This window comes from Amphiprion ocellaris, chromosome 2 (assembly GCF_022539595.1).
Source record: "Amphiprion ocellaris isolate individual 3 ecotype Okinawa chromosome 2, ASM2253959v1, whole genome shotgun sequence".
Taxonomy (NCBI): domain Eukaryota; kingdom Metazoa; phylum Chordata; class Actinopteri; family Pomacentridae; genus Amphiprion; species Amphiprion ocellaris.
This window is the reverse complement of record NC_072767.1, coordinates 31,548,240-31,561,561: the sequence shown is the minus strand read 5'-3', so window position 1 is coordinate 31,561,561 and position 13,322 is coordinate 31,548,240. Positions and strand designations below refer to the sequence as shown.

Below are 13,322 nucleotides of genomic sequence, written 5' to 3'. Positions count from 1 at the left end.
CAGCGAGACCCCACTTTTGGACAGTGTCATGACAGATTTCAGGGTTTCATTGTGAAAAATAATACCACTTTATTATATTTTCACAATGTCTGGATTGGAAGGACTTTTCTCTGTAGCAGTGTCCATCAAGAAAAGATGTAGTAACGGACATGATCTTCATATTTCAATGGAGAATATCGGTGCAGGTCTGCACGAGGTGTGTACCAAACTGCTGGCGTGAGGTGCAAGATGTTCCAGTTAAATCTAGAACTAATAAAACTAAATCAAAAACCAAATCCCATCAGATTATGTGATTGGCTCTTAAAGAGGGCTGGCACTAATTATGTACATTGGTTTTCTTTCTTTTGGTAGTACTACTTAACCTGTGGACACACTTGTATAGTGTCTACTGTGGTTCTAAGGAAGCTTTGTCATTTTTGACAAAATAACCCCAGTGATGTCAAAAACAAAGCCTGTGTTACAAACAGTGGACATACTATTCTTCATGCTGTCTTCAGGATTTCTGGTAGGGATCTTGTCTCCACATCGACTGGGCAATTAGTTGTTTGATATGGTCCCAACTGACCGAATTCTCATTAGTCTCATTTAAAACGGCTTGTTGGCTGGGCGGTAGAAGATAATCAAGCAGATACGATAAAGCCTCAAGTTAGTGCTTGTATTATAGACCCGCAAATACGAGCAGGATGAGGCTGGTTCTGAGAATGGCAAAACTTTGCTCAGCAATACACTGCTTTATTGTGTCACTGTTACTATTGGGCCAAACAAAGTCAAGTAGGAACTGCCTAACATGATTATTTTTCACTACACCGACTTGTACATAATGTATCGTAGATTTTTCTAGATGTTTTTCACAACAAAATGCATAAAGGTGATAAAATGAAAGTTGCTTTTTCTACTAGAAATTGACTTGTATGTTTGGATTTAAATGCTTGGAAAAGCTGAATACTGATGAAATACAACAGAGTCCAAGGACAGGACAGTGCTTGACCCACACAAGGGAACAAAAGTCAAAATATCTCTGTATTTACATTGATTCTGACCATTTTTTTAAAAATCTGTCTCTTGTGAGTCCCTAAACTTTCTGCAACCGCAATACTGCATCACTGGAGAACCCCTTTAAGAGCCAATTACTGCAAAGTACTTCAGCTGTGATCTTCATTGTCACACTTTGCCTACACACGGGCTACTGGAACTTTTCTTCTTTTCGTCTGAACAGGAAGCAGAATGTTTTCAGTGTTTCCAGAAGTTGTCTGTGGACTGGTGGTTGTGTCCAGTATAAAGACACACTTATTGTAGTGTTTGAAGATCTGGAAGATGAATGAATTTCATGCTTCATTTCAGCATTGTTGAAGCACTGGACTATCAGATTCCATCTTGAACATCAGTCTCTGTTCAGCGAACCATCAGTGCTTGATATACAAGCTTTATTCAAAATTGCTGGCTGCAAAAGTAGAGTTTTGAAAAACCAGTGGAAACCTCTGAGAAAACACAGGGCATTGTTTTCCTTTTGCAAAAAGAGCAAAGGGCTCAAATTGAAAAAGGAAGCTATTAGACTTGTTTAATGGATAAAAGTCATTTAATACGACTAACTAATTGAAGAGCAAATCGGATCACTCCTTTATATAATGAATTCTTTTGAAACAAATAAATCGAATAATTCTGGAGTGCTGACTGGATGGCTACATTCACTTGCCGTGTGTGGCACAGGATAGCTCAGATATTTTTACTATAGGAAAGAAGCCATCTGTGCTGCGCTGCTGTGGGACTGCATGTGACGACGTGGCCCCGTAAACCAAATTGAAACAAATTGCCATGCTGTTTGGTTAATAATACATGGCATGTCTCTCCCCACCAAAGGTCCTAAATCCTGGGAGTGAACTTTAATGCCAATGATATCCTACAGCCTGACTTTCTGCCTCTCAGGGTTGAAATCAGAGCAGCCACGAGAGGGGCCTGGGGCCCTCAGTGGTGGGAAATGTGCTTCTTACAATTGCTGCAAGAGCTGGCAAGAAAGTCTGGAGCTGGACAGCCATCCCATTGTTGTGTAGGTGCTTGCAATTTTTTGGCAGAAATCAACCATTTCTATTTTCTCCCAGGAAGTGAGAAAAAGGGCAGCTGACAGGTTGCATGGAGCTCCGTTACTCAGCCAGCAGCCATCCAGCTCTGCGCTGAGCTGCTGGGCCTGGTTCTGTGGAGAACGATGCCCTATCTGCTCTTCTGGATGCTGGCACCCTCCCCACAGAGCTGCTTCCCATGGCTGCCTGTGCTTTAACATTCATCACCGTCTGTGGTGTGTTAAGCGCTGCTGGCACACCAATATTCCCACACAGGTGCTGCTCAGGTAATTGCTAAAATTTGTGAGCTTCTTATAAGTAGGAAACATTTGTCTCCATCATGAGCTTAATGTGTGTTTTACTTTCTGAAAATGAAAGTCAGTTTAAGCTCTTGCACTTTGATTTACAAAGTAACCTAACCCTTGGTAATTTTGATTTAGTATACTTGACCGGTGTGGTATATGGTGTCCTGTGTAGCATTTATATATGTTTTTGTGTGATTCTCTAAATGTTTTCTGCTATGTTTTTCCTTTTCCCAAGAGATACATGTAACTGGGATAAGCAGACCCAATTCGAAAATTTTGTATTTAATAAAACATAACTGAATGAAATAACTGTTTGACCCCTAGGGCTGGGAGCAGTTTAAATAAGTTTAAATATTAATACAATTCATGGTTTGCTTGTTTTTGCTCTCTTTTGTTAGATACCGTAGTTATATAAACAACAGAAACAAAAATGACTTATTTAACCATCTGCATCCCAAAACCCACCTGCAAGTTTGAAAGGCATGGTATCTTAAAAATAAATAAACACATTGCATTGCCATTATAAAATGGCACAATTTATCAGCCAGAAAGTGCAAAAATAGAATCTTCAGAAGTTTTTGATGGTCTTTCAAAGAATCATTTGTGAAGTGCAGTTTCACTGGAAAAACAACTAAAATTTAGCTTAAAACTGTTAGATTTCATCAATATCATTTTATTCTACAGCTCATTCAAATGTCTGCCAAAAATAAATCAGGTGAACTGCAGGCTGTGTTTACACAGAGCAGAGAGCAGATGTCAGGAGTAACTGAGAGAAAAACAAAACATGCTTGATCAATAAAACAAATGCAGCATGGTTTAAAACAGTATTCAAAGGAGGAAGTTGCTGGAAGAAACATTCAGCATGTTAAACTGACTTTCTAGAGTTGATGTGAAGACTAGTGTAAAAAAAAGTTGTTTGTAGACAGAAAAATTGTAAACAGTTACATATCTTACGCATGTTGAGCCAGCATTTTTAGAAAATACATAATCCAAGAAATTAGTGTTGTCTGAGTTATGATTCATAACTGTCATGCTACAAAAAATGCCTTTTTGATTTTACTTCTTTTATTTTTCTAAAATTTGGGCTTTCTCTGCTGCTAGCTATGGTTGTGCTATTTCCATTAAGGTGCAGGACTTGTAGTGAAAAATGAGTCCACAGTGAGCAAAAATGCAACAGGAGCAAAAACACTCGCTTGAGGTTCAGAGGGTTAATTCATGGATTGACAAAATATTAATTAACTAACAACTTTGAAAAAGAATTAATTGCAAAGGAACACAAAATGTAGTCTAAAATTGTGATCAGTTTGAACTTAGAAAATGATAAACAAGACCAGACATTTGAATGAGTACTTGACAGATTTTGGTCCTGGAAACAACAGTTATATTTCATTTGGTACTAAAACAATTCAAGTTTGTTACTTATATAGACTTTGCAGATTTGAGATGGACATTGGTATGAGGGGGCACATTCCTGCTTCCTCCCTCAGAAAATTTCTAGCATTCTAATGGTATTTTTATGAAAAATGATTGTGAAATTGTGCATCTTCTGCATTCATTTATATTGGAAATGTCTATATTCGAGTAAAGAAAATGACTAAATTGAGGTACAATGAGTAAATGTTACAGCGGTTTTTCAAAATAAGACTCCTGTGCTTCCTTAATGTTTCACTGGAGGAGTATCCCCAGCATCCTAATTGAAATCTACGCTTACGTATGTACCCAGCCCTAGTGACTGATTGTGTAACTGAAATGGCAGGCTACATGTATCAGTGGATATTGTGCATATACAGTAAATGCCTTCCCCCAAATCTGAACCCAATTGCACCTGTGCCATATCCATCCAGTCTTGTCATCGTTGCACTGGCTCCCAGTTCGCCAGAGAATTGATTTTAAAATTGCTCTCATGGTTTTCAAATGTCTAAATGGCCTGGCGCCTTCTTATTTGTGTGACCTACTGTCCATTCGTAAACCTGCGAGAACTCTGAGGTCCTCATCCCAGCTACTCTTGGATGTTCCCAGGACCAAATTTAAGAAAAGCAGAGGTCAGCGAGCCTTTTCTTTTGTCGGTCCCACTCTGTGGAATAGTTTACCTCCACATGTCAGAGCTGCTGAGTCACTTGAGCACTTTAAATCTCTTGTTAAGACGCACCTTTTCTCCCTGGCTTTTTAATCATCAGATGTGCTGAATATGTTATTTTATTTGCATAGTATAATTTATGTTTTTATTCTATTTTTATGACTTTGCTAATTTTAAAGTTATGTGTCATCTTTTAGTGTATTTGATTGTTGTGAAGCACTTTGGGCTTTTTAGTTGTAAATGTGCTATATAAATAAAGTTGACATTGACATTGACATTGACATATTAGTTCTGCAAAGTTATTACAAGTGAATGATCAACACCTTTAGTGCAGCTGAAGTGTAAATGCAACAGTTGCCATAGAATAGGCTGAGATGAATGCTTTACCTGAACGCAGCTGCTTTATGCGGCCGTTGCTGCTGCTGATGTCCACAGGTAGGAAGTCTTTGAACCAGTAGATCTCTGGGTCGGGATTTCCGCTGGCTGCACACAGCATTGTGGCAGTACGAGTTCTCTCCACAACCTTCAGCTGGGGCCCCATGTCTATGGTTGGGAAACCGTGGGGTATCTGGTCCTCTGTGGCAAAAGACAGATATGATATGTGAGTGTTACAGTTCAGCCTTCAGTCAGTCATCAGATGTGTTTGTCAGCCGAGACTCGGGTCTGTGAGGGTTCACTGCTCATTTCATAACAGTGAGCTGGTGAGGTTCCCCCCATGAAATTCGAACACAGTAAAATCCAGCTCTAATGTAAGTATCACTGAGCCGCTACACGACTAATCCTTCCACAGAATTTCAAGTCATGGATGTGTGTGAACGAGACCGATGCAATTTCACCGCAAGCAAAATGTATTCTGAAAGAAAAAGGCCACGACCAAACTCGCGTAATCTGAAACGCTTGCTGCAGTCAAAATGTCAGTCCTGCCAAATTATGGATGGAACATAATGAAATCATGAACTGAAAATCCCATTCCACACCTCTGTCCACGCTTCTGAGGACAGACACGGCAACAGCTTTACACACATCTGCAACCCTCTCTCCTACTTTGTAGCTAAGGTATTTTTGCCTCAGATTCTCTCATTTACATCCGTCTAGGATCACATACTAGACATATATTACAATCAGTATTTATAACATATTGAATCTGTATGGTCTCATTCTTGCCCAGAGCTCCAGACAAATTTTAACTTTGGCTGCACTGTTGCTCCAAAATCTTAATTTTAGATCCTCTAGAATATGATTTAGGTTCAACCATACATCTATCATAGCACAGATGAGTTTTTTGGAGATATTGTGCTTTTTTCATCAGAATGTCAAGGGTGTAACAGCAGAGGCACTATTTCCAGCCATGCTTTGGCTGCACTCCTTGCAATAAATGCAATGCATAATGCTGACTGTTTCATCATATCTCAGTCTTTCCCATGGGCTGAGAATTCACAGTGTTACAGCACAACTGATATGTATGCAGAGACTCAAGCAGTTGTAGAGAGGGAGAGTATAACTCTAGTTGTTTTCTAAAGCTACAATTTACTGATGTCCCCTAAAAGCCTTACATGCATCCCTAGACACTACTCAGTAGCTGTGCACAGAGAGGCTTCTAGTCTCCACTTAGCTACTGCAGCACATCAGCTCAGACAAGTGTATGACTAAAGTTTTGATTGAAAAAGATGAATCAAGGTGTTCTACTGTCATATTTACCAGTGATTTTATCGACTGCCACAGACAAACCTGCTGTACGTCATATGCACAAGTGTGACCAGTGCAACTGTTTAATTGCACTTGACGTATTTTTGTTCACTACATTAAAGCTTTGAGGTTTTTAGTTATTCTGATAATTATGCATTGCACATCTTTCAAACCACAAAAGTGCACGGCATGCTAATAAGATACGGCTGTATAGAGTGGAAGTATTGTAAAACAAACGTATGATACATTCTTCCATACACTAAGCTGCAGGATGCAGATATATAAACTATGAAATCATTGCATCATTTACTGTGATAGTTGTGTGTATGCTGCTAGAGTTTTTTTCCAGTAAATAAAGGAAAAAAATCTACCAACTCGTATGTCTGTTGCATCATGACAGTAGCAGAAACAAGAAATAACCTCAAGATGATATTTATTTGAACAGCCACTAAGAGTAGTCAATTAACTCAACTGCATCAGTAAATCTCCACAAACTCTGCAGGCAGCTGGAATAATATCCATAGGCTCACAGGTTAACAAGCACCAAGTCTCCCGTCTGACTCTGGTACAAGCGGTCTCTTCATTATTGTTCAGCATGTACAAATGTCGAGGGCAGCTGGTAGCAGCAGTAGCAGGAGAGTCCTGAACAGTCTCAGCACGTATACAGTGAACTCTGAGGGGCAAACATGTCAATTTGTCACCACCTGCTGAAAGCTAAACATACAGAACAAAACTGGATTCATGATGCTGCTTAGAGCTGTGATGCTTCCACATTGTTTGCTGGTAATTTGGTAAAATGATACAAGCTAAAACCACAGATGCTGTCTATGAATTCAAACCTTCATAATTTGTGAAAAGGATCGTCAATTTCTCCCCGGATTTGTAGCACAGTGCAAGCTGAACTGATGTTATTTATACCTCATGATTCTTGATTTTAAAAAACGGTCACATAGTAGACATGAAATTGAGAGGCTGAAGTCACGGAACATCTTAAATGGCCCAGATAATGCTTCAAATTAGGCATGTTAGTAGCAAACAACATCCCTGTTGACTAAACAAACATTAAAATTTGGACTAGCTGGCCAGTCTGAAAGTAAGAAAACACTGGTCGTGCTTGAATCTGGATCTGATCATTTTGTGCCTTGGCAACGTGTATTCAGGCTGAATTAAAATTAACTTTCTAAAACCTTTAACAGAGTAAAGTGGAAACATATCTTGCACGATTATTGCCATGCTGAGTTGCATTATGTTTTCAAACCAAGCGGGGTCACAGCTAACCAGCATGATAATGTTTACTCACAGATGCTGAGTGTTGCTGACATTAGCAGTGCCGGCACCTGTAGCCTTGTTTCCCTGAAGGTTAGCATCAACATATCTCTGCTAAATGTGGCTATGCATTGCTCTGGTCAAGTGGTTATATGCCAGTTTATTCTGACAGCCTACATACAACCTCTTTCTCATTTTCTGCATTAAAATACTCACAATAAATACAGCTTCTGCTATGACAGAAGCTGTATATCACAGTGGTTCAGAGTTGCTTGTCAACAAATTGGAGCATTTTCAACATCTATATTTATATAAACGTCAAAACTATCCTTAGCCAAGTACTTTAAACAAATTCAGTCAGACACTTATGATTGAAACCCTCCATTTATATATGCATTTACATGCGACATGAATAGAGATGTGAATGGGGTCAAGACTATTTCAATATGCATAGTATTTTTGAAGACCCAGGAGTTCTTTCATAGAGCCTGTATAAAGATGGACGTAGTCACTGTATTTTCTTCTGCTGGCTTGTGGACTGCTGTTTTAGAGTTTGGAATTTAGCCACTGCCATTTTTGCTTTTTTGGAATTGTGTGTAATGAATGAGGGCTAGATCAAATGTATAAATTAATAAAAGAGTCCATGATTTACAAAATTATTTATGCTGCACTTTCCTATCTATTACCCTTGGTCTCTCCCTTTTATTGTGGTCATTGAAGCCAGGCCATAACATAAAGTACACTGCATGGGTATGTAAAATATATTGAAAAGAATAAAGTTACAGTTTTTAACATGTAGAATTACTCTGAATATAAAACATTCAAGTCAAAGGATCAATTCCTCTGTCACTTACTTCTCAATAAGTCAAAACATCCATATCAAGATACATTTGTTTTTTAAATTAAAACTGTCATCTATTAGGCTGTTTATTCGAGTCTGCCAATTATGGACAACAATGGGCAGTAAAGACTGCATAATAGATTCAATGACGTAACAATACCATGAAAGATGGTCTTTCAAGACTAACTTTTGAGAAATAAACAGCAGTCTGTTTTGACCTATTGCTGACCCATCCATCCACCTTGACCTCCTCCCTCTGTGGACTTTAAATGACAACAATGCAGATTTTTAAAAACTTCAGCATGCATTTTTATGAGCTGCCTGTATCATGCAGGGACAGCCCTTAATAAAGAGCTTAGAATGGAGCTGAGCGGAGGGGAGGAAAGATGCTCTGGTGACAGATATAAAATGAAACTCCTGGAAACAAAGGAGAGGTGACAGGAAGGCAGGTTGAAAGCTGGTGGAAGACTCCCAACATCGACAAACAGCCTCTTCATTCCACACACTAAGCAAATGAGACCAGTCATCTGTCATGGTTTCTGCTGGCAGCACGGGGAACAGGAGCAAAAACCGAAAAACACCTGAGCAGGTTCAGTGTTAGAGGACCACAGGGGCACATAGGCCACTCAAATGCCTCACTGCTTTGACATTAGTCTCACACAAAAAGTGCTTCAGGGCACAAATAAATCATGTCTGCTGACAAACCAACCAGTTTTTTAAACAGATGCTGCAAACTGCTGTTTAGTGTCTTCGAATTTTATTGTTTTTTAAAATGTCTGTGTTGTTATTAGGCTAACTGCCAGTGGATATGGATGCCAGGAGCTGGATCCATCAACATCTTTAAAAGCTAAGAATAGTACCCAAATGGATGATTTAGAAGAACTGCCTAACAAGCTTTTCTACTGCAGGAACTCACAAACACACAAAAAAAAGCCTATAACATAACTTTTAATAAGCTTGTAAGGCTACTGGGCTCTCCCTTGAGCTTCCACCCTAAAATGACCTTTATATAGGCTACAACTAATCTGCAACAGCAATTATTTTTTGAGGGGAATGTAATGTCAGCGCGCCATTAAGATAATAGCACATCGATAAAATCCTTATTAACAGAACATTTAATTTGTTTTCCTCAAGAATGTCCAATCTTTCAATACAATATTTACTACTTGGGACAACTTCTTTATGCTATGTTTAGACTGTGACAGCACTTTGTTAAGGATCGGGGGGTGGGGGGGTGGTGGTGGTTTGCTTTCACGTAGAAAAACTCTGCAATAACCTTATTCATGCAAGGTGTGTCTTAAAATTTAGTGGAAAACAAAAAGAAATGTTACCAAATCCTTACCACACATCTGGAATGTGAAATCCCTGGAGTCAGAGTTGTGCATTTCTTAGGCCTGCATCAATCCTGACCCCATTATTGTGACTTTATTCACTCAAACAAATATTTCCTGATAAGATGGCAGCAATGTTCATCATCACTGCTTGTGCTGCATAAATATATTTTCTAGTGAGCAGAAGTGATATTTTTGTAGAAGGTGGAGATTTTGAATTTGTGCTAATAAAAAGATAGAGCAGGAGAGATGTTATTGGCTGGCCTATCACATATAGTTCAGTATTGGGTGTATAAGTTGCTTTTTTCATTTCTTTAGAGAACATACGAGAGATGGTTATACCATAGTTTGTCCAGGAGAGCCACCCTGACTCCATATGCTACAGTACTCTCATTACTTTTGGCAGCACATGCAGCAGAGTATGAAACCCAGCTGAACAGGCAGTGTGCAGAGTTAAACAGTATAATCATGCTAAGTTGCTACTCAGTTTGCTGCTAAGTTAATATATCTTAGTATCTGACAACATTTTTTTAAAGAATAATAAATAAAAACATTTATTATAGTACAAATGTTTATCAATATATTGACACTGGAATTTTGTACTCCTGAAATCCTGAAAAATCTCACTCATCCGCCCAAAGAAATCCAGTATTGATTGTAGTTTGTCAGTAGGATAATTGAAGACAACAATATATTAAGTGGTTCTATTATTACTGACTGAACATGACTTCAGGTTGATTCAACGAAAATTAGTTGAAAGTGTGAAATGGCATTTATATTTTGAAAATATTCACTGTAGACTTTTTGGCCTCTCAGCAGCAGAAAAAGCACAGGCATAATTGATAACATTAATACTGAATGCATTCCATTTAGATAAGCAAATATTAGGGTGCTGGTACGATGTGTGCTGACTCACTGGGGCATTCGATGGGACTGAGTCATTGTTACTAAAATTAGTTTTAATAATTTTTTCCCCCCTTCGCATAAGAGATCAAAATATCTGACGTGTGCACATTTAGTTCCAGAAACTGGTTCCAAATATAGGGAAGAGAGGAAAATGAAAACTATGCAACATCTGTGGCAGAACACACAACTGCCAAATGACTGATGAGGACAGAATAACCGACAGTCCATCTAATAATCTGGTCAGTGTTTTTCAAAGATTTAGAGGCAGTGGGCTTTTAAAGAGAACAACTGATGTGAGAATAATTTCGTAAGAGCATAATGAACAACAAAGAGACACAGCTTGAGAAGGGACAGTGGAAATCCACGGAGAGCTCATTACATCTTTCATCCACCCACAACTGTGACCTCAGGTAAACTACAGCATCTGTACAGTTTAATTTATTACAAATAAACAGGAATGACAAATACCATGGGTCATCTTGCTGGCTACACCCCTGCAGTGCAGTACTGACTATGCTGGATCCTGCAGGAACCAGCAGCAGGCTCAGGTGCACGGCCAAGTGAAAAGGTGACGGAGTAAAATTAATGATAGTAACAGAAAAAAGAAACAGGTCAATATTTGGGCTCACTAATGCCACAGAAAGGAAGAAAAGAAAGATTTGCATCGGTTTACCTGCAATTGCTCACATTTAGTCTTTACAGGTGACAAAGACTTTAACTAATTTAATGATTAAAAGAAAACTAATATCACTGCAGTGCACTTTTAGAAGTGCCTGTCAATATCTATTAATCTATAGCGACTGTGAGGCACAGACAATGTGGGCTACTATAGGATGATTTTCATGGACAGCTGTTTAAAGCCACTGTTTCAATGTTCCCAACTCATTAACTGCATCAGTAATGATCGATCAGGGCATCCAGTCTGGGAGCTTGCCAGTTTCACAGTTTGTATCTGCATTTGCAATGCCTTTCCAATTAACTTCAAATTAGGCCTTTTAACTGAAATTTAGGGAAGGAGATCAGGGCCTATAGGGCTTTAGACTTGAATCATTTAGTTGCATTTTCTTACCACTTTTGGAGACAGTGCTACTAAATTTCATAACTACTTGCATGTATAGTCCTTGTTTATTTTTTTAATTTAAATCCATACACTACCAGTTAAAAATTTGGACACAGGTTTTCATTTAATGGTTTTTCTTCATTTTCATGACTATTTACATTGTAGATTCTCACTGAATGCATCAAAACTATGAATGAAAACATATGGAATTGTACATATGGAAAAGTGAAATACGTCAAAACATGTTTTAAATTTTAGATTTTTCAAAATAGCCACGCTTTGCTTTGATTACTGCTTTGCACACTCTTGGCATTCCCTCGATGAACTTCATGAGGTAGTCACTTGAAATGAAGACTACCTGTCATTGTGTGTGATTAGAGCACAGAACTAACGCAAAGCTCTCATCGTCATCTATCTGTGTCAAATCCCTAAATATCCCCAAGTGACAACTAAACTAACTATCAATTCATTTTTCAAAAGAAAAGATCATAATGTTCCTTCTGTGCCACTACACTCCCAACTTTCTGATGGGAATCATTCAGAGGAGATATCAGCAGATGACCCTAAAGTGAACTACTCTGGCAGAAATAACTCACCGTGTTTGCATGGATGAGTTATTGCAAAGACAGAAAGGTTATGCTTTGTACGTAAGATGCACTAATGAAACTAAAGCACTAAGGATTTTCAGTGTTGTTTTTCAACCTTTTGAACTTCAAGCAGTTTCTGGGTGTTTTTTACTCAATGGGCTCATTTTTTGCTGCAATATAAAGTTCTGAATCTCAATGGAAACAAGAGAACTCAAAAATGTATGTCACTGTTGTAATGCAATAAACCATGAAAATAGAAAAAAAAGTTAACATTCTTTAATTGTTTAACTTACAAATATGTAAATAAATAAATAAAAAAAAGGAATCAACAGTTTTCCAAGTGCCCACAGGTGCTATCAACACAGGGGAAAATAACAGGAGCCACACATGCTGTAGATATTTTCCTATTTACGGGTACATTTTTTTCCAGCCTCTACAAACTAGATGCTTTCCTCCCTGCTGTGCACATCAACTCTCAAAAGATATTTCACCATACTGAATATAACCTCCAACAACTTGCTGACAACCTGTGCTAATTATTTTAGTGATCAAGCTTTTTTTTGCTCCTCCTCTCAGACGTTCTTGGAGTCTCCTCGCTCCTCTGTGCACAGAGCCTGAAGTTCAATGGAAAACTGCATTTTTGTCACATGGATGTTGGTTACAGCTGAGTCAGTCATGACTTCTCAGTTGCACTGAGGAGCACAGAATGTTTTATTTTTTTACAGGATTTGATGTAAAAAGTGAATTATTTGCTAAATTTGTGAATAAGAGATAGAAAATGCATTGACTTTGCTGAAATGTCACTATTTTAAGTTTAGATTTGGATGATTTTCCTGGCAGAATCACGTCATACATGACTAGATGAGTCAAAGCTATAAATCAGATTTTGTTTCCATTATTACACTTTCTAGCCAATAAATTAAGTCATTTTGGTATATATTTTTAAAGAAACCATGCCTTTCAAACCCACCGGCAGATTTTGAGGTCCAGAGAGTTAACTCGTTTGTAGTAGGTAGCACCAGAGCTAATAATAGAAAAAGTTTAGTCTGGATTCCGATCTGCTGACTGAGTCTTTCCCAGGTTGCTGACAGACTTTGAGAATCAGCTTTGCATTCATTTTACCAGACAACTGAACTATAAAGTGTCCCTGAAATCTTATAACCTTTATCTTGTCTCATATAATGTGGTCATACAGAGAAATGAATCTTT

At 38.3% G+C, this 13,322-nt stretch overlaps 1 protein-coding gene across 28 annotated transcripts in view; it reads right to left on the bottom strand.

Moving 5' to 3' along the window:
* The window catches only part of ptprfa (protein tyrosine phosphatase receptor type Fa), a 397,399-nt gene that overhangs the window by 182,823 nt on the left and 201,254 nt on the right, over positions 1 to 13,322 (bottom strand). For all 28 annotated transcript variants that reach the window (XM_055015931.1, XM_055015928.1, XM_055015939.1 and 25 more), the window contains exon 5: positions 4,824 to 5,012. In XM_055015931.1, coding sequence (XP_054871906.1) covers positions 4,824 to 5,012 — 189 coding nt within the window. The remainder of the gene's footprint in view (positions 1 to 4,823; positions 5,013 to 13,322) is intronic.